General features: G+C 40.6%; 1 protein-coding gene across 2 annotated transcripts; it reads left to right on the forward strand.

The window, feature by feature from the left end:
* The first annotated feature begins 508 nt into the window (after window positions 1–508).
* Window positions 509–21,239, forward strand: LOC115766132 (protein scabrous). 2 transcript variants are annotated; one of them, XM_030710071.1, is made up of 4 exons: window positions 509–523; window positions 9,539–9,971; window positions 19,033–19,569; window positions 19,845–21,239. In XM_030710071.1, exons 2-4 carry the CDS (start codon window positions 9,546–9,548, stop codon window positions 20,772–20,774), a joined length of 1,893 nt encoding a protein of 630 aa, XP_030565931.1. In that variant the 5' UTR covers window positions 509–523; window positions 9,539–9,545; the 3' UTR covers window positions 20,775–21,239. The 2 variants fall into 2 exon arrangements, with proteins under 2 accessions (XP_030565931.1, XP_030565853.1); XM_030709993.1 differs by lacking the exon at window positions 509–523 and adding an exon at window positions 4,714–5,229.
* Window positions 21,240–21,715: the final 476 nt, after the last annotated feature.

The following is a 21,715-nucleotide window of genomic DNA, read 5'->3' on the forward strand; positions in this document are numbered from 1 at the left end:
CATTCATTAGGGGAACGCAGCATAAAATTCTGGCTAAAAGCAAAACTCGATGCCGCTAGCTGCCTCTGCCTCTGCCTCTGCCTCTGCTTGTGCCTGGTGCCTGCTGTCTGTTGGCTGCCGGCTGCCGGCTGCTGTTGCCTGGGTTGGTGTTGCCAAGAAAACAAAAGTACAAAAACAAATATACTGGAAGCAGCCATGCAGCAACAGCCTTGAGTGATAACATCATCAGAGTACGCTGTGTGTGTATGTCTGTGCGTGAGTGTGTATGTGTGTGCGAGCAGCGAAGCATGCAGGCAACATGCCATGCCAAGGAGCAAGCGATGAAACCCAGAAACTGCAGCAGCAACAACAGGAGTAGCAGCAACAACAGCAACAACAGGAGTAGCAACAACCACGGCAACAACAACAAGAGCAATACGAAACCTTGGCAACCAAAAATACACGTAGGCAAAGAACAAGGCAACCCGACAATGGAACAAAAGTTGAAGCGAAACGCAAGCAACGGCGGCTAAGATTAAATCAGGTAAGAAATTTTCGTTTGAGTGGTAAAAATTTTTTGCACCTGCCGTTAGCCAGCAGCCGGTTGGCATTGCTCAGCTGTTGTTGTTATTGTTGCTGGTGTTGTTGTCATCCAGATGATTAGTGCGCAGCCTTCAAGCTGCGACTGCGCAGATACTTTTTTGGTTAACTGTAGACGGGCGCATCGCGTGCGTTTTGTATTTGTATTACGTTTTTTTTTTTTTGCCTTTGAAACCAGAAACCTGTCCACGCACATTGCAGCTTGTATCGAGGCGTTGCCGGGCCCAAATTGGTCAACAAACTGTGCGCGTGTTCCACTGTGCGTGTGTGTGTGAGTTGTGCCTGCCTGCATGTTTATATGCAAAGAATCAACAGTCGTCTCTGGGCGATTTACCCTCATCAAAACAAGCTCACTAAACAGTCGAGAACAGCTCCGAAAACACCTGCGCTAATTTGCGCGCACCTTTTGCCAGGCATTGATTGTTATTTTAATTGCGATAAACGGCATAAATATTTGAATTGCAAATTATAGGCAAGCATATATAGTCGGATTTAAGGTATTAAACATGATTTAATTTACTCTAAAATTTTTGAATATATATAAAATATATTTAAAATCGTTTCTAGATTTTTTATATGATTAGCTATTGATGAGATTAAAGAAATCAGTTTCCCTACAAAGCAGAACAGACCTGCGCGATATATTATGTGTCCACTATTCGATGTAAAACATCACTTGATGTATTAGGCACAGGATATTTTTGAATATGTAACACATACAATATATATTCTTATATAATACAATTTTTTTTTTTCATTTTTTTTTCTACTCTTTTATTTTTTTTTTTAAGACTTGAAAGGACAATCAAATCTTTTGAAAATTTGTTAAAAAGTTTGTAGGCAATAAAAATAAAAGAAATAATATATTTTATTTTCAATGAGAAGACGGCAACATTACTAACATTAAATGCATATTTAATTTTAAATGTAATTGAATAGGTTTCCTTTTAAACATTTTCCCAACCATAAAACTAAATGCATGAATATTAATATTTATTTGAGGCAACACATGCAGTCTGTCAGCTGTGAATACATGCTGAGGTAGCTTGTATAAAATTCTAAAACACTCAAATGTAAAAGTACTCGCAACCTCGAAGTGGAGCGTTAATGGCTTAAATGCAACGACAATAACAGCAGCAGCAGCAGCAGCAGCAGCAACAGCAGCCGCAGTAGAGGCGAGCTGGCAGAAGGCAGACGGCAGAAGGTTTACTTCCAGGCCATTAGCTTAATATGGTCTGACCATAACGTGAACCGCATAAGGCAGAGAGACAACGCCATAAAAACCAGCAATAACAATAACAATATAAACAGACAGCAGCAACAAATGCAAGAAGCAGGCGACAATGAAATGGTAAAAAGCACGCAGAGCTCAATGCAAATGGAAGCAAGTTGCAAGTTGACGCGTTGCAAGCTGCAGAGTTGAAAGGGCAGAACCACCACCATCACCACCACCACGCCCAAGTGTAGGGGGGCTTAGCGTTCCTGGCTGGTTATATTGGGATGTGGGGAATTGCCGGATGCGCTGTTAGCCGCACGAGTTGCCTGCATTAATGCAATGTGCAACAAGCTAGAACACCGCGCCGCAAATTGACAACAAAACAAAAGGCAACAGAAATTAAAAATAAAGTAGGGAAAACTAAACTGCATGCAACGCTTAAAATATATGCAAACAGCAGCAATAAGAGCAACAACAACAACAACAACAACAACAACAGCAACAACAACTCATGTGGCACTGGCAGTTGATTATAAGCCCATTGATGTAGCTGGTCAGCACTCTGACCCTCAACTTTGCCCCCTGCCCAACTTCGTGAACGAAGCGGCAAGCCCAACAGACGCTGCATTAAAAAATAAAAGCGAAAATATTGCAAATTGCAATACACAAGCGCAGACAAAATGGCAACAATGCCAGCGGAAGAGAGAGGGGAGTGCAGTGCAGGAGCAGAGGTGGCAACTGTTGCAACTGGCCAACACGACATGGCCATCAAGTCCGCATCGCCCGCCGCCCCGCATCCGCCTTTGGCTGTGTGCAGCGAAGCGTACCACCCAGAATGGGTTGGTTTTTTGGGTTCACCCGGCGTCCGTCCAGTTGCCCCCGCCGGCTGCTCCTTGGTGGTTTATAGGTGCGCGCACCCGTCACATGGCTACCGAATGCGCCATTTTTCGCATATTCCATTCTGGCCCAGCACAAATGCTGAAAATTCCACACCAACTCTGGCCAACAATGCCGCTAAATAAACTTCATTCAGTTGCGTTTTTTTTTTTTTTTTTTGGTTTAGCTGTTTCAGCTTTTAGTTTTGCCCAAATGACTTTCAGTTTTTGCGTTCTGCATTCAAAAAGTTGCACTCGGCAAAAACTCAAAAATATTCGCCAATAGACGTGAAAAATTGTTTTTCGAGCAACTGCAGAAGATGCAGATAAAGATATAACATTGTGAAGTCGACGAACAAAGTATTCCTAAAGTAAATCGAGAGAGGGCGCGTTTAAATGTCCCTCTCAAAACATCTGAGAATCACGCGGAAAACGTGAAGAATTAGTTATCTGAATTTTAACAGGTATGCATAACAAAAACTTTAAAAGGATTAGAGTTAGGTTGAATTGCTTTACCCGAACATCGAGCTTACCCGGAGGCCCTTTGTGGTGTGGGTAGTGCAAGATGACTTTTAAATTCATTTGCTTATAAAGTGCAGTACCTATTTTACCAGAGCAATATTACATGTTTCTTTAACCTGTTTGTTCGAATGACAGCTTGGAAATTATATAAAAATATTTTTTTGAAACTAAATTGATTTCTAAAAGTAAAATTAAAGTGCCAAAAGATAACCTTTTTATATCATATCACCATGTAAACATACATACAATTTAAAATACCTAGGAATGCTATAGTAGACAGAGCGTGACTAGTAGATACTCTATAAATAACTGCAAGACTGCGTATTAGATTAAATTTATATAAAAATAGATCATACTTTTATTGCAAAACTGTGCAAACAAGAGAGCAAACAAATTCAAATCCAATTATTATTAAGTGAAATATAAAAAAAATCTGATACCTATTACGGATACCCTTACTTATCAAGTACATTTAATATCTTCACGCGCTCACACACGTTTAAACTCACCTGGTCGAGCACATAAGGTCTACCATCTGCTGCTGCTGCTGTTGCTTGTTGATTCACCGCAGGCGCGCCATGTGCCAGAAGGATATGCGGAAGGATATAAAACAGAAGGCTACACATACACAAAAACATACACATACACACAGAAAGACACACACCAGAGCCGAAGAAAACTGCAAAGAAAATAAGGTAAGACACGTGAGCTTGTAGCAGAGCAAAGGTTAAGTAAATATATTAAACATAATTGTTTATCATAACAACAATTATTATCAATTACCGATAGTTCTGCGCTGCTTACAAAACAGACGCCAATAGTTGCCATAGTTGCAGGCAATCAAGAGCGTGCGAGCCAAGCAAATGCGCTCTTAAATTTGTGCCCGCTCGCTCTCGCTCTCGCCTTCGCATTTGGCGCTCTCTTAGCACTGGTCGAGTTGTTCCTGCTGGGACAACCTGTTTTGGCTGCTTGTTGCATGCTCTTCAACTAGGCACGAATCATTCACACTTTGCGCGCTCGCTCGCTTAAACACTCGGCAGGCACATGCTCTCTCGCTCTCTCTCTCTCTGTCTCTGTCTGTCTCTCTTTTGAGTTGAGCGACGCCGCAACGCGTCGGCAGCGGCTGGCGGGCTATAAAAGGATGCAGCTGCTGCGCGCCGCTTTAGTCCTATGACAAACGTCGCGCCGATTGCTTCGTACGCAGCGAGCTGCAGCCAATCAAGTGAAAGTCAGACAAACTGTTTCCCAAAGGGAAGTTAAGTCGTGTCGTCTTAGTGTGCGTGCGTGCGTGTGTTTTTGTGTTGTGTGCTTAAAGCCGCTTAGCGAAGGAGGCGGCGGCGAATAACAAAACAGCAGCGCGAGCTAAACAAAACGTGCGGCAAGCAGCACAAGAGAAGGCGCCGAGCATAATTCAAATATTGTTAGCGCCGCATTTTATAAGGTGGCCCGTCATGAAACGTGGCCAACATTTGCATAAATAATCCATGCCACAAAAATACTAAAAACTGTGCCACCACAAATTCTAACTCGAATTTAAAGTAAAGCCAAATAAAATTGTACTTGAATACGCAGCGCTTGTGTGTGCCGCTACAAAATGTTGCGTTTGATACTCTTGATCGTCTCGTTGGCGGTGGCAAGCGCGCGTGGCGCCACCAGCGGCGTCGTCAGCGATGTGAACAACATGTTGCGCGATGCCAAGGCAAGCAGCTCGGCTCCAGTTGCAGCTGCAACATTGCCACCATCCAGCGTTGAGCTGCTGCGCTTTGTCGACGATGAGGATAATGAGGAGGAGCTGGAGCTGCTCTCGAATGGCGTTCAGCTAGGGGGCAACAAGGGGCAGGACGAGCAGCAGGATGTGCCGCATAATCAGAAGCTGGGCGATCAGGTGCGCCTGCTGACCAAGCAATTGAATGCGCTGATGATGCGTCGGCGCGAGGATTACGAATTGCTGGAGCATAATTTACGCAAATCCCTGCGGCTCACCACGGATGCGGCCAGCGTTGATGCGGATATGCGCAGCGAATTGGATCAATTGAGGTGAGTTGCAAAGTGATAGCTTTATTGCGGGCAAAACTTTCTTCGCTTTCTTCTTCTTTCGCTTCTTGCATTATTTTGTAGCATATTTTTTATGCTGACCCACAATTCGTTTGCGACTTGCAACAACTTGCAGCTGGCAACTTGGGCTCTTACTTGGCCCAACTTGGCTTAACTTCCAGCTGAAGTTGTTCAACAAAAACTTTTTCCGACTCGTAATGCTGTCTGTCACAGGCAGGCAAACAGCTAGGCCAGAGGCGTGCATTCATTTAGTGGGCGTGTCTCTGCTAATTTTTACAGCCCCACATGTGCGAGTCTTGTGCGGACGCGGGCAGCCAATTTGGCAGCGCCTCGAATTAGGCAACACTTTTGCGCCTCGCTGGATTTTCTTTTGTTTCCTTTCATTTAATACACTAACCGAGTGTATTGTTAGTTTGTCAGGCATTTTGCCGTGCGCTTAAGCGGGCAGCATGGCCATACAAATAGCACAAAATAACTTTGCAGATACATATTTAATTTTTTAATTTTTATGCAAAGCAATGTCAAAAGGTTAAAATGATGATACATAATACTTTGGTCATATAAATATGTCAAGAAACTTGATTAATTTAGAAAATATATTCATGAATTATTAATCTTTAATAAATACTGAATATGCGTCAAATGCTCAGATCTACGCACATATTTATATAAATTAATATAAATTAATACTGAAAGTATAAATAATTAATAAGTATTTAAACACAAATTTATGAAAAATAATATAAATGCTTCTTTTTGCTACAGACAGCACATGTCATTGAAGAGGTCCGATCTAAACGATATATAGCTAACATAGTTTAGGTAGAAGTTTAATAAAAAAATATGAACTAAACTCACCAAAAGTAAAATTTATAGGAAGATAAGTAAAAGTATAAGAACTTTTGTTTCTTCAAAAATCTTTAACTCATTTGCAAAGAACACATATCCTATCAGGATAAGCTCACTTTATCAGATCTAAAATCGAACTAAAATCCAATCAAAATCGCATGACTTTATCGAATATATATCTGTTTGCAATTATCAATAAATAATTCCGCATTATCTATAAGTCCCATCTGCCAATTGTGTGCAAGGGCATTTGGAGCTTCGTTGCCATTTCTGGGTTTGCTTTATTTGTATTTGTCGCAAGTTAATTTAAACAAATAAGAAACTGTCCAAAATCCAGTTCCTTAAGCAGCTTAACATTTGATAAGAAATCGCTGGGAGGTCGGCACGTAGATGATTTCTGATTTCCAGGCCTAGGCCAAGCCAAGCCCCGAGTTTCTTTTCGATTTGTTTGTCGTTGTCTTTGCAGACTGGCTGACTAATAATGATTGTCTCATCGACAGAGACACACGCACATACACACGCACACACACACGAACGCACGCACACACACCGCTGTTGATCTAGAGCAAAGGCCAACAAAAATGGCGCTCACTTAATTTACTGTACAAATAGCTTTGGTTAGTTTCGCAGCTTTTTTGTTGCTGTTTGCTCATGTCGTGAACGTCGTAAACTTTGTCACTGACACCGTAAATAATTCAACACACGCGTGTGTGCTGAGACACACACACACACACAAGTCGCCAGGGCCAGTCAAACGTCATGTCAACTATGGTTTATGTGATTCCCGTGCCCCCTTGCGCTCCACTAAGTCGTTATTTGATTGCGGCACGAGCCAGACCTCTGCGTAGGGACATATGCATGGATAGGGTGTGGGAAGGGGTGAAGGGGTGCAGCTTCTACTGCTGTAATCCATTTAACTGGCAGCCATTTGCCGCTACTGATTTGGTCTAAATTTGATGAGGCATTCAGCGCATTTCCCATTGCAGCTTCCATTTGATAATTAAAATGTGCGCGCAGCGCTCACAATTTTTCCCAACACACACCATACATTCACACCCGCACACACATCGAATTTTCTTCAGAGCCAGCCAGTCGTCCTCTTTTTTTTTTGCCTGCGTGTTTTCAATTTGCCTCATGTCATTGACAGAATTTCCAATTTTTACTGAATGACGTGTGCTGCGCTCTCTTCTTTATTTTATTTGGCTTTCATCGTTGTTTACAAAAGGTGCAAAAAATGAAAAGAGCGCAGCAAAAATATACTGTTGCAGCCATGCGAAAAATTGTGCAAATTTCGTAGTTGCTTTTGTGTGCTGCGTAGAGCGCACAATAGTTGACTTTCTTTTTATTTTCATTTTAGTTTTACTATCAAATGTTTAGATAAATTGAGCTTTGACATGTAAACGAGCCAACGAATGCTGTCCAAAAATTGGTTGTGCAGCAAATTTAAATTGCATAGCAATATATTAAAATATATTTTAAGAATTTTAGTTTTTATCCTTGGCATAAATTAAATTTTGTTTTGTAACAATTGATCGAACATGAATGCCATTTATTGTTTATAGATGTTGTTCTCTAAACCTTGTGTGTTGTCGGTCAGATAAAGCTCATAATAGAATAAAATATTTCAAGGTTTTTATTTTTAATCAAAAATGAGAATTTAAAATAAATTTTGAAGCACCGAATTATTTCTGATTTCACATTTTCATAGACTTAAAGAAAATTTAATAAAAGCTTTTTTCTTCACATGTAATAATATTTGGCCTTGCATATAAAAACATGTAACAAAATATTTATTCAAAAATTGTGCAAAAATATTTTTTGGTATATGTCTACAAATGTTACAAAAAAAACAAAAATAAATATCCCCAAATATAATAGTATTTGGCTTTCCATTTGGAAACATTTGAATACACATTTTTGTCAAAAAAAGCTTTACAATTTGAATAAAATGTTAAATGTATTTGTCCGCAAAAAATACAAAAATAGTCTTGTATTTGCAAAATAATATTTGGCCATGCAAATGGAGCTGATTCTTTCACAAGCCACAAGCGAGCACAACTAACTAACTTATCTTATTAATAATCTAATAATTGCTAACAGTTTAACAAGAAGTAGCAGATTTTTTAAATTAAATGCTCCCCTACTTAAATAATTATAAAAACTAACCAACTTTTTGCTCGCTCAAGTCAGCTGTAACTGAGCGTGTAGTTAAAAACCAGAAAAACTTCTCAAGTCGTCAAATTTACAGTGTACACACACACACACATGCACCAAACGCGCACACACACACACAGATGCACGCGTGCATAAGTCAGCCGCACGCAAATTGAAATATTACGTATACGCAACATTGCCAACCAAAATGTTGTAGAACGAAAAAGTTTTTTATGAAAATTTCATGTAGCTTTGCTCTTTTGACAGTGAAAAATAAAATAGCAGTAGGGGCAGCAGTAGGAGCAGCAGTAGGGGAAGCAGTAGGGGCAACAGCTGTGGCAGCAGCCTCCGAAAAAAAGTTTTCTTTGTGATAGAGTGGGGCGCAGCAGAACTTGAAAGACACCCCCCCGCTCCCCCTTCCGTCCCACCTCTCCCCCCCTTGGCCGTTCAGCACGCTCTCTCACGTTCTCACACTTTGCAAGTGGTTGCCTTCAGCTGTTCCGACTGACTACTTTAATTGTCTGAAATGCCACAAAAATGCGCTCAAGCTTTGAGGCTGGCCTGCCAACTGCCACAAGTGCTAAAACAATTTTATTTTCCACTGTTTTTGTTTGTTTTGTGTTTTTTGGGCTAAGCAAAATTTATTTTGCTACATTTGAACAATATTTTCTCATGCTCTCGCACTTGTTGTTCATGTTTCTTGTTCTTCGGTTTTTCGTTTGTAAAGTGGTGGCAAAGTTTTATATTTTTTTCCCTCCTACTTCGTTTGGTGAATTGCAGTTGACTCTGACTGTGATTTCTAAGTGCGTGCGTGTGAAATTGTTTTGGCAGTTATTTGGCGAGAGTTGCGAGAGTTTTGCATAGGCACGAGTTTATTGTAAAGGCTTAAACAACGCCATTAAACGTGCCTAATTGAAAAACTGCATGAAAATGACGCTGCTTTCTCATGTAAGCCTCACGCTCTATCCCGATCCCATTAACTCGCTGCTTTTGGACACACAGGCAATTAAGCCATCCGCTAGCCAGAAAATGTCAATTTAAATTAGATTCTGCCAACGCAGCACCACAGCGCACGTTGCCCGTTTCAAAGTCAATTAAAATGTTACGCATACGCCGTGTGCTCGCTGCATATTCATGCCGTCGTCGTCGCCTCGGCCACCGCCGCCGTTGCGGCCCACCAGCTGGCTGGCTAATTAAACATGCCAACTACAAAATACGTTTGGACGGTTTAAAAAATATGCTAATTCTCTTTTTGCTGCTCTCTTTACATGTTCTTTGCATATAACAGACGCGAAATGGAAACGCTGCGCGCCACGCACAGCGGCAACAAGGAGCGCCTGACCGTCGAGTGGCTGCAGCAGTCGATATCGGAGATACGCAAACAACTGGTGGAGCTGCAGCGCACTGCCGCCAATGTTGCCAAGGATGTGCGACATGAGGGCACCGCCTACGAGGATCTGGCAACAATACGCAACGATTATCAGCAACTAAAACTCGAGCTGGCCGCCCAGCGGGAGCGGCAACAGCAAACCGAGGTGATTGTGCAGGAGTTGCGCGAGGAGCTGCTGCAGCAGGAGCAGGAATACAAGCACGAGCTGAACAGGCAGCTAAATGCCAAGGCCATAGCCAAAGCCAATTCCAATGCAATTGTCAAGCAGCAGACAGTAGAGCAGTCGGCCAGCATTGAGGAGAATAGCAGCAGTCAGGAAGCCAGCCAAGAGGTGAGTAAACACACACATACTAACATACTGTAGTACCTGACTGTCGGCCAACTTTATGCTAATGATCAGATAAGCACGCACTCACACACACGCACACACACACATGTACGCTCAGGTGGTGTGCTTCAGCTTTTATGGCTTTGAAATGTTGCTTTTGTTGCTGCCGTTTTAAGTGCGCTCATAAAGCGACCCGTCGCGCCGGCAGCCTGGTCCCTGCCGCCCCATTGCCATTATCTGCCCATTTTATGCCTTATTTTATACCTGACTGCCATAGCTGCCCGTGTTTTTTTGTTTTGTGGGGGCGACTCTCGTTTTTAGTAGGCGCCATCTGAGACACGATGTGCTAACGAGCCGAGTGCCCAAGCCGAGTGGAGTACTCTCTCTGTGTGTTTGTGGGTGTTCTTACTTTTTAATGGCGCCTCATATGCTGCTTAAATTACTCATACGCACCGCAGGACGTCAACATATTTAATATTTAATGCCAACGCCTCGCCCCGGGCAACCACTTAGGCTACGCAGACTACAGTCCCCATTGTTAACCGCTCCTGTCTTCCCGACCTAACTGAATCATTAACATTAAGGTCAGGCAAATCGCAGACAACGCAGACTGAGCAACAACATGCTAACAACTTTTAATTATAATTAAAGTCAATAAAATGCGCAAGGCAAAAGTGAAAGTTAAATTAAATGTTCAAGGGCATACGGCCGAATACCCTGTAGCTAAAAAGCAGTAGCTATATAAAATGATGCTCAAGCATGCGATGAAAATTGGCAAAAGGTTGCCACTTTTGGCATTAAGTCGTAAACAGTGTTACAAACTAGTTTAAAATTGTCTTTTGACGTATTACGCAACATAATGCAGCTGCTGGCATCAAATGTAAATAGTGCTGTAAAGTGGAAAACTCGCTTTAACAGTGCAATAACAGTTCAGTGCTGTCTAATTGATATGTTAAACAGCAAACAGTGCTGTTAGTTTTTGTAAATTACTAAACACTAAAGTTTGCAATGCAAGAGTAAAAGGCATGCTTAGGATTGGTTTTCAAGGCTCAAAGTGCAGCCAAAAAATTGCTAATTATGCCCAAACAATGCCATTTTGTTCAAAGAGTTTGCATGCACAGAAAGTTTAGTTTCTGTTTTACCAAATAGTTTTAAGATAAAATAGTTTTGCAAAAATTTGCTCTAAGCTTGCTTTTTGCTATTGCTCATAAGGCGTAAAATGTTGCCTTATTTTGACAAAAAAGCTTAAAGCGAGACTTATTTTGTATTAAGTCAAAATAATAAATCTCAAAGCTCGGCTGACTTGATATTTTGCTTACAGCACTTTTCATGTATTCACAACACTTTAACAAGCCTTAGGTTACCTGGTTTTCGATTAACTAAAAAGCATATCTGTTGACCAAGCACATCAAATTTTGAGCCAAGTAGACCTTTTCTGTCTTTCTTTTTGTACATTTTGCAAACAAACTACAGAGATATTTGAGCACAATCAACAGGTAAAGCCGCAAAATGTGTCCCAGAGATGGGCGGACAAAATGCGAGCGGTGCATAACATAAAACCACAACAAAAACAAAGACAACACGTTGCGGTTGGTTTTAACCGACTGCATAATGCCCGTACGCGGCCCTATATCAGATTTAAGGAGAAGGAATTTCACAAGTTCAAGAAAAAAATGTATATTTAACTTCTTTTGATTTAGAGTCTATTAACAGTTTTCCACTCCAATTGTGAAAGATATAGATATTTCTCATATTAAACATAACATATTCCAAGCATAAGTTCTCACAAAATCAGTAAACTCTCTCTACTTTGTGAGCGAGTATAACAATGCTAAAAAATTGGAACGTTGTGCTTCATTAAAAGGATTAAGTGACGTCCATATTCATGCGGTTGCCAAAGAAAGTATGCAAAAAAAATAAAAAATAAAAACTGGTTTAAAGCCATATGTTTTCTGCTTGACCCACCTCAGCACTCCTCAGGCTGCTCGCCTGTAATATTTTATAAGTTACAAGTAGCTGCTGCCCTTTTGCCTTGAAGTTTTCGAACTGGTCAGAGAACATGCTTAGCCGAAAATTTGCTAGCTTAGGGTAGTAGCTGGCTGGCTCCCGCCTGCTCACCTCTCCCCAATGCTAGTTGATTGAAAAGTGAACCTCGTTGAGCACACAAAGCAATTACATTCACAAGCAGCCACTAAAAATTTTGACCACAAATTGCTTTAAAAAAATAAAAAATAAAAAAAGGGCAAACAAAACCAATAAAACCGATGAAAACGATAAAACGTGCAGTCAGGCGGTTTAAGCGGCTTTCACAACAAACGCACTCGAATCTGTTGGAGTGCAGGCGAAAGCACACACACAGAAACATACACACGCACACACACACTCGACATACACACATTAATATAATGTTAAAGGGCACGCCTCGTACTTTTTGTATATAGAATGAAATTGCTAAAAATTGCAAACAAAAAGCAGGAAATCACCTTTTAATCGCCCTCAGCGTTTCAGTGGCAAAGAGATAGGGAGATACAAAGTGGTGGACTGATGGGAAGGAGTGGGGGCGGGAGGGGTGCAGAAATTGGTATACAACGCCAGCTGCGCTGTCAGAGACCAGTGACGGCTGCTGTCTTTTGTCTGGCCAACAACTTTGGGCCCCTAGCACAGGTCCCTATTTTGGCCAGCCAACAGCAGATGCTCTTGAGTGCCTTGATAATCAGTTTTATACATGTATTTGTTGTGTGTTGGTGTGCGTTTATGATGCGCGCAATGCTTCAGCACAATTTGATCCTTTTCATAATTTTTTAGGTTTTTTCTGTTGCTGTTGTTTTTTTTATTTATTTTGCTTATTTTTTTAATGCCATATTTCCCACCAAATTTCACTCACGGACAGCGGCACCCGAGCAGGGACCAACAGCAAACACCAGTTGTTGTTCCTACCTCTAGACAAAAAAAATAATAAACTTAAAACAAAAGAAAAAGCAATTCTTAAAAATTGTTATCATAAAAGCGCAGCAAAGCAGAAATTAGATTAAATTAGAACAAAGCGCATGGCACAACAATCAAATTGCGCAGGTGGCCGCAAAAATATGCATAAAAATAAATTTAACAAAAAATTCTGTCAGTGTGTGTGTATGTGTGTGTGTGTGTGCGTGTATGTTTAAATTAAATCAGCTGTCCCTAATTTGATTAAAAGTTAAAAAAAAAACCGAAAAAAAGGAAAGCAAGTGAATTGCACAAAAATGTTGCCCAAAAAACCCCAATGGAATGCTTTGAAAGAACTAAATTAGAAGAAGCGCAAGGCTTACAATTGAATTTCAGTGTTGGTTAGCGCTATATAAAAACGTACATGCATGAGTATATTGTTGGCGCATAAAGCGGAATTAAAAAATAAACGGGTCTTAAATGGTTTACAGATACACTAGTTCGAATTGAATTACATTTTTTGAGCTTATGATCAAATGGGAATAAAATGGGAATAAAATGATATAAAACCAATTTGGGCGTGACTCAACACTAAATTCAAGCAGTGTTGATAAAGTATGTATGGAAGTTCCAGCCAATTTTATTTATAGAAAATAATTAGGTTGTAGTCTGAAATAATATAAAAGAAAGCTTTAACTAGTTAAAGTCGGTTTTAGAAACAGTTTCAAAGCAGCTGAAAGTTCAGTTCAAACAGTTCGGCTTAAACTTTCAAACAAATTGTAGAAGTGCTGCTTTTATTTATATTTATTTTATGACGAAAAAAGGACAAATGTTCACAGACAATGACTGCGCCCCGCCCCAACTTTTGTACTAAGTAGTCAGCTTTTATAGACTTTAGGCCACCCGAAAACCGTCTATCAAGTTGCTTGAACAACTTATTTAACTGATAAAAGAATTTGTATCAAGACAACTTTAAATTGGGGACAATATTTATTTGGGTATCGGACATGGCAGGGGTTGCGGTAATTGCCAATCATTCTGACAGCTATGAGAAGCTGACTGTAAAAGCCTCTTCGGTTGCCGGTTGCTGGTTTGCCGTTGTATATGTTTATTTGATGCTGCTGGCTGGCACTTAGTCGAATTGCCTGATACTAATTGAACTCGAATTGATGGCAAGACCTTTCAACTGGCCTAGGCCCAGAACTGACTGTTGGCAACATCAAGAAGGAGCAGCTGCCAGTGACAAGTTGCCTGGCCCGTAAATTGAACCCAAGCACATACAAAAAAAAAAAAAATGATGTTCTAATTGCAATGTGTGCAGATTTATAACAAAGCGAAATGCTGTACTACGAGATGATAACAGACACACAAGGACTCGAACTCGAGCTCGAGCTGAAGGCTGGCATAACAAATCGCATGATGGAAGCTGTCACTAGCAACAGTTGAACGCAAATATTTATCATTGGTTATTGATGCGACTGTTGCCAGCATTGGGGCGTCCAAAGAAAAGCAAAAGCCCCAGCAGCAGCAGTAGTGGCAACTGGCAATATATGGGTAAACATATATCGTGTATGAGAAACTTGCTGTTAAATTAGCCAGGCAAACAAATGCGGAACAGACACAAAACCAGGCACAGGAGTAGAAGGCAACAGCATCAGACAGCAACAGACAGCAGCAGCCATCGGCAAGACAAGAGGATCCGGTTTCGGGCGCAAGAGACCAAAAAAAATGTATTTTTTGGATTTATTAGAGTATCACTTGCAGAGGGTATTCCAATATTGTGGCAAAGAAAGACAGTTATGTGTTGAAACATATATATTCATGATCAACATTAGGAGATGCGTCGATAAGGCTAAAGTTTCTCACCTTTGTAAATAAATTATTGAAAAATATTTTATCTGCATGATATATAGATTTAAATGGGAACTATCAATGGATAGAAATACAAATACATATAATTGTATTCAAATAAATAAAAATAAATAAAATATATATATGAGCACAAATCAATAAAAATAAATATAAATAAATACACACAAATATAAATACAAAGTAACACATGAATACAAATAAAACAAGTAAATAGCATATATTTAATATATATATTTAATCACGGAAATGTTTTATAGGGTATCTAGTGTTCATCCGAAAGCTGAAAGCTATCTGATTTTCTTTCCTGTTTCTCTTTACTTTATTTTTTTTTTTGCTCTGGTTTGTTGTATTCCGTAGCACACGAGTGGGCTCCAGCATTTTACCTTATTTATGTTGATATTTGTGCTGGCTTTTGTTTTATGTTACTTTCCTTGCCACCGATATCCACCTTCCAGCTACTCAGCTGCAGCTGGCAATTTGTTTGATTGTTGGAGTGCTTGTATTTTCTGGTTGCCATACATATTTTGTCCTTTTTGTTTTTCCTCATTTCGGGTCTACATTTACATACATGTGCAGTGCTCGTAGTTGATATTTATTTTATGAGCGAAATTATCTTTATTGAAACTTGGCATACACTTGAGATTCATATGTGTGGCAGTGCGTCATGTTTCTATTATTGGGCGGGCGGTCGGGCTTCTAAGTTTCCCAAGCGGCGCAGCTTGTAAACATCTATATTTATGTGTACATATTTGCATGCATGCATAAATTTATGTTTGCGGTGCTTTTGTGCTTGGTATTTGCGTGAACCTTGGTTTGTCAAATTTTCGTTAATTTGAAAGCGCCTCTTGAGTTTTATAGCAACTCTCTTGATTAAAATTCTTAGTTCGAAAAGTGCGCGCGCTATATTCCAATTTTTGCACACGTTTGCCATTTGGACACAAAAAATTTAAATTAAATATATGAAAAAATAGGCAAGCTTTCCCAACCAACCAATGTTGGCACCTAAATGCGCATTAACTTAATGGCATTTTGTGGCACAGGAACACACACACATACACGCTTATAGTCTCTGTGTGTGTGTGTGTAACTTTTTGAGCGGCACACAAAAGTCCTATTAAATTTTTACGACAATTCAGCGCGGAGCAGCAGCAGCAGCCGGCGAGGTTTTTTTCTATTTGCACTGCACACACACACACACACTTACATGCATACATACACACACCGACACACACACACATAGAGCGCTGCTGCTGCATAGCTGACGCTAATAGCAAATCCTTGTTAGCCTTCACTTGAGCACAACATGTAAAATTTCACTTTAATCCTTGCTGCGACCCAAGCGGTTTATGCATTTTATGTGTGTGTCTCTGTTTCTGTGTGTGTTTGCGTTAGTGTCAAGTGTGTGTGTCATGTGTGTGTGCGGCTTTGAAAATTAATTAGCCCAGCGGCTGCTCGTTTTGCCTGATTAGCATTTCTTAATTGTTATAACACACACACACACTCGCTCACACAGACGTACACACGTGCATAAAATATTTATGCTTCAATTTCGATTTCAATTAGCGCTGCTGTCACTTGCCACAAGATGTCTTTAAAATTGTTTATTTGGCCTCGTCCTTTGACTGTTTGTTAATTGGTAAACGTTAAGGCTGCCGGCACAGTGGGCGAGGGGGCAGTGGACGTTAGCACATAAATCACATTTAATTATATTGTTGACGTCGCCACGCCGTAAATCGTGCAGCACCTATTTGATAGTCGCAGCCGACTTCCTGCATTGTTCAGCTACACATTTAAACACATATAAATTTATATATATACTTTAGCAGTATATAGGTATACATATGCATATATATTGGACTCATTGTCGAACGTGGCGTATTACCAATGTGCGTGACCTTTCGCATAAAACAGCAAACGGCGCTTCCTCGCTTTTTTTTCACCATGCACAACGTCCTTGCCAAGTGGCCCATTCACCCACCTCTTCGCAAATTCTTGCCCCCCGTCAAGACGTGCGTTGAGGCAAGGCAAACATAAGCAGGAGCTGAAAAATTTCGTTCAATCGCACTTGGATTGGCAGCACAAGTTTGGCATGCTCGCAAAACTCATATTTTTCGCAAAGATCTGAATAATTGAATTTAAAACCATTGAAAGTGCTAAAAATATTTACAAAATAAATATTTATTTTAAATAATTGTGACAATATGTCGAACGCATTCGGGTTGACATTACCAAGCTGTTCTGTTTATATATGTATGTATAAACCTTCATAACTGCTCGGAATTGGGACCCGACCGTTATTAATATAATTTTTAAACATTTTTCGTATCTTTGACAAACTCAGCAAGTCGCCTAATAATACCCAAAAATATATAATATATTTTACCAAATTTTACACATCACAACTAAATCAGAATGCAGTTAAATGAAAGATGATCTCAATAAAAACAGGTTTCAATTATTTCAAATACCAAAAATAGTTTTCCATTTATAAATAAATCTAGTGGGAACTCTACAAAAAACCTATGTAAATGTTTGAATGATATATGGATTAGAAATGATGATCCATTTATTAGAATCAAAAAACTAAAAAACAAGTACAAAAAAGTCATCTATTAATAATAACGAATTAATGGAGCTGCCTGTTTTGTTATTGTAAATGTAACAAAACAAAAAGCGTATTAAAAAGTTTTGATTTATAAGCTTGTAATCAACTTTTGTTCTCTTTCGCTCTCTATAATCTATCTCTCTCTCTCTCTCTATCTGTCTCTGTCTCTTGTTGCCATCGCAATAGCTTTTTGTTTTCATTTCTGTGTCGCATAATTAAGCAGTGTGCAAAAAAGTAGCTATTCACTTCTTCACTTTTCACATTTTCGTCTACTTTTATTCATTAGCAACATATTTCTTTTACTTTCGTATTTGAGAGTTGCTTTATTAGGCAATTATGAGAGACATTTCAATTGGGGGATGTACAAAAGCTCGGATGGAATACGAAATATTATAATTATTATCATTTTTCTTGTTTTAATGAAAGGCTAGCGAAGCGTGCAGGCTACAGGAATGTATATAGCTATATCTGCGTGTATATGTATCTGTATCTGCACCTGTATCTCTATGTGTATCTGTATCTGTACCTGTATCTACATCTGTATACGTTTCAATGCTGCTGGTGTATTCATTACATTTGCATTCACAAATCACAAATGTGACCCAAATGACATTACCTTGGTTAACGCTTGTCACTCAGATAAATTATATTACTATATGGTGCTCTGCATCTATGAAAGAACAAGAAAGAGTGCTGCAATAGTGAGTGCACGACTAGCTAATACCCTGTAGACGTGTCACAAGTGCCTTAACACCAAATTTGTATTTAACTTTGAGAGAAGAGATTAATAGAATTTTCTAGAATTTTTTTTATCGGCATACAACCCCCAATAAGCATTTCTTATCCAACTATTTAAAACTAAAAAATAAAAATGTCGATTAAGTAGCTTATATACCCTACTTACACACTTTTTTTTTAGGCTAACATAGACAGCTGCCAAGTTGCCTTAGGTTAATGTCCATGTGTGTGTGTGTCTGTGGGCGTGTCTATGCACACACAGACGCACATGCATAAACACTCGCACACCCACACATACACACTCAACGCCAGGGATTTAGCGCGTTGCTGTCGCTGACATTATTGTTGTACACGCCTTTCATCCTTGTAAGTCCTCAATCTGTATATGTATGTGTGTGTGTGTGTGTGTGTGTGTGCGTGTATTTGTGGCAAAGTTGTATGGCACTGCTGCGGTGCGTTATGAAATGCATTTATTATAAATGGATTTAGGATTCAATTCCCTGCACATAATTCTGTACACATGCATATTACAAGTGCGCCAAGACAACGACAACGAGGACAAACCAAACAAAAGAGCTCCAGTCGCGAGCGCACGACCAGGCGATACCCTGTACAAGCGCAATTTAGAATCTAGTTAAACTTAAAGCCATTTACAGGTACCTTGAATCATAATCTCTTGATACATACGAAAGACGGAAAGTTATCGATAATATGAAATAAAGTTAACTATAAAATCGGCATATATTACGGGGCGCCTCCTTCTGCCTGTATCATAAATTCCCACCAAGCCAACATACCTAGTTTCTATCAAACGCAAAAGGGTATCAGGCAAAAGTGCTTAAGTGAATGCTTTAAGCGACTTTACACGCAACTTGAGCATATCAAACTAATCCCAAGCACACATTCCATTTCCATTTCCATTTGCAGTCACGGTCGATGTCGAGCAGCGAACTGGCCGACCATAGACGCCGCCATTGCCGCTTCCAGCAGCAGCAGATACACAGCCTGCAGCTAGCACAGCGCAGCCTGCGCCGGCAGGTGAACGAGCTGAAGTACCATCACATTGACGAGCGGGTGCGCAGCATTGAGCTGGAGCAGCATCGCATCGCGAATGCCAATTTCAATTTGAGCCGTCAGATTGCGACGCTGGACAAGCTGCACACCTCGATGCTGGAGCTGCTGGAGGACGTCGAGGGGCTGCAGAGTAAAATGGACAAAAGCATACCAGAGCTGCGCCACGAGATATCCAAGCTGGAGTTTGCCAATGCGCAAATCAGCTCCGAGCAGAATTTGGTGCGCGAGGAGAACAAAAATGCGGCACGCTCCCTGCAGGCCATGGCCGTAAGCGTCAGCGTGCTGCAGGACGAGCGTGAGGGTGTCAAGAAGCTGGTCAGCAATGTCGACCAGCTGCAAACGAATGTGGATCGCATACAATCCCTTGTTAACGACGAGCTGCACAACAAGGTAAGAAGTCGCAACAGCATATAGTCAACTTGACTTTGACTAGGGCTACAGCTAAACAGTATTTATTGATGATTAATCGATACACTCAATAATCGGCAGACCTATCTTCGATGCCGATAGTATATATAATTACATCTGGAAACGCTAACCTAACTCAATGCCATAAGTTTTCAAAACTTCGCTTTGCAATCGTTTTATTTGTTTAATTTTAAGAAAATTGCGCTCGATTTCCGGCATGTAAACATATTTACTTTATTTTCTTTTGTCACCCACAGCTTTCACACCTCAACAAGCCGCACAAGCGTCCACATCATCAGAAGCCGCAGCAGCCGCAAGGATTGACAGATCTGAGAACGGATAATGAGCTGGCCGAAACGTTGGTCGCCGAATTGGAGAACGTCGAGGCCCAGTATGAGGCGATTGTGAATAAACTGCCGCAGGACTGCAGCGAGCTGTCAACGCAAGTGGATGGCCTGCACTTAATAGCGCCCGCTGGGCAGCATCATCCGCTGATGACGCACTGCAACGCGGATGGCTGGACGACAGTGCAGCGTCGCTTTGATGGCAGCGCCGATTTTAATCGTTCCTGGGCGGACTATGCCCAGGGCTTTGGCACACCGGGCGGCGAGTATTGGATTGGCAATGAGCAGCTGCATCATCTGACGCTGAACAACTGCACCCAGCTGCGCGTGCATATGCAGGACATCTATGACAACAATTGGGTGGCTGAGTATAAGCATTTCTATATCTCATCTCGCTCGGATGGCTATAGACTGCATATTGGCGAGTATAGTGGGAATGCATCCGATGCGCTCAACTATCAGCAGGGCATGCAATTCTCGGCCATTGACGATGATCGCGATATATCACAGACGCACTGTGCTGCTAACTATGAGGGTGGCTGGTGGTTCTCTCATTGCCAGCACGCCAATCTCAATGGGCGCTACAATCTTGGCCTAACTTGGTTTGATGCCGGCCGCAACGAATGGATTGCGGTCAGGTCAAGCCAAATGCTGGTCAAGCGGCGGCCCAGCGATGAATGTGCGCCGAGCAATGGCAATGAGGCGCCTACAGTGGCGGCAGCAGCAACAACAACTAAATCAGCATCTGCTGGCACGACACCAACAACAACAACAACGAAAACTGTCGTGCCGAGCACACGGCCAAACACTGTGGTGCAGTTCGTTGCCGCTGCGCAGGCGTAAGCCAACAGCTGCCGAAACCAGCTAAACAGCTACAGTGAACCACCAGAGCCATGCCTACTATAGTTTGGAGTGCGTGCGTGTGAAACGCGCAAAAAAAAAAAATAAAACTTAAATATATATGTGTAAAAAATTACCATAAAGAAACTCGGCGAGCAGAGCAGGCGGCAAGTTAGGGTAGTTGTGGTGCGTGTTTCTTTTGTAAATAGCTAAATTCTTGTCTAAGTTGTAGTTAATACTATATCAATGGAGCTTATTAGCCTCGTCAAATAAAATGGAAGGAAAACAAACATAAAAGAGAAAGTGCTTAACAATAGAGTACACTAGGCGTATGCGTAATCTAGTTAATCTAGCTATAGAGAGTATCTTGTCCATGGAAATATGCAACCCGTACATATTTGTTTTGTCTTTCAGCAGATCTCATAGAGGCATAAGTTCGCGCAGCTCAAATTTGATACAAAAATCTCGACGACTCCAAGCCCAACACTCAAACACATTAAAAAACAAACTAAAAAAAAAAAAAAAATGATGTAAAGAAAACTCTCCTCTATTTGGGCATATATCATGAGCAAAACAAATATAAGTGCGTGTATGTCTTGCAGTTATTTCCATAATAACATTAGCTCTAAGTCAAAAGCCAGTCTTAAGTGTAGGCATCTCAGACAAATAATAATATATACTTAAATGTCAAAACAGTCGCACACACACAAAGCGAAAATTCTTCAAAATATGATTATTTCTCTTGAATGCATTTTTATGAGAAACTTTGTGTGCTGTCTGTATGCTCTAGTGTTTACAATTTAAGCGTCCATATCAAGTACATTGTGTAGACTTGAAACAGTCATTAAGTATAGTCCTAATGGTAATTTAACAGTTGGTATTTGTAATTGTTGTATTATAAATGTTATCAGCTATCAGATCCTATTCATGCTTGCTTAGCTCCC

Source organism: Drosophila novamexicana, unplaced genomic scaffold (genome assembly GCF_003285875.2).
Source record: "Drosophila novamexicana strain 15010-1031.04,08,12 unplaced genomic scaffold, DnovRS2.1 tig00000008-arrow-pilon, whole genome shotgun sequence".
NCBI lineage: Eukaryota > Metazoa > Arthropoda > Insecta > Diptera > Drosophilidae > Drosophila > Drosophila novamexicana.

Bases quoted from the DNA above. Each gene is read 5' to 3' on its own strand.
- LOC115766132 (XM_030709993.1), top strand. From the start codon at position 4,787: ATGTTGCGTTTGATACTCTTGATCGTCTCGTTGGCGGTGGCAAGCGCG. The intron at 9,972-19,032 runs GTGAGTAAACAC...TTCCATTTGCAG, and splicing joins GTCAGGAAGCCAGCCAAGAG to TCACGGTCGATGTCGAGCAG. The intron at 19,570-19,844 runs GTAAGAAGTCGC...TGTCACCCACAG, and splicing joins ACGACGAGCTGCACAACAAG to CTTTCACACCTCAACAAGCC.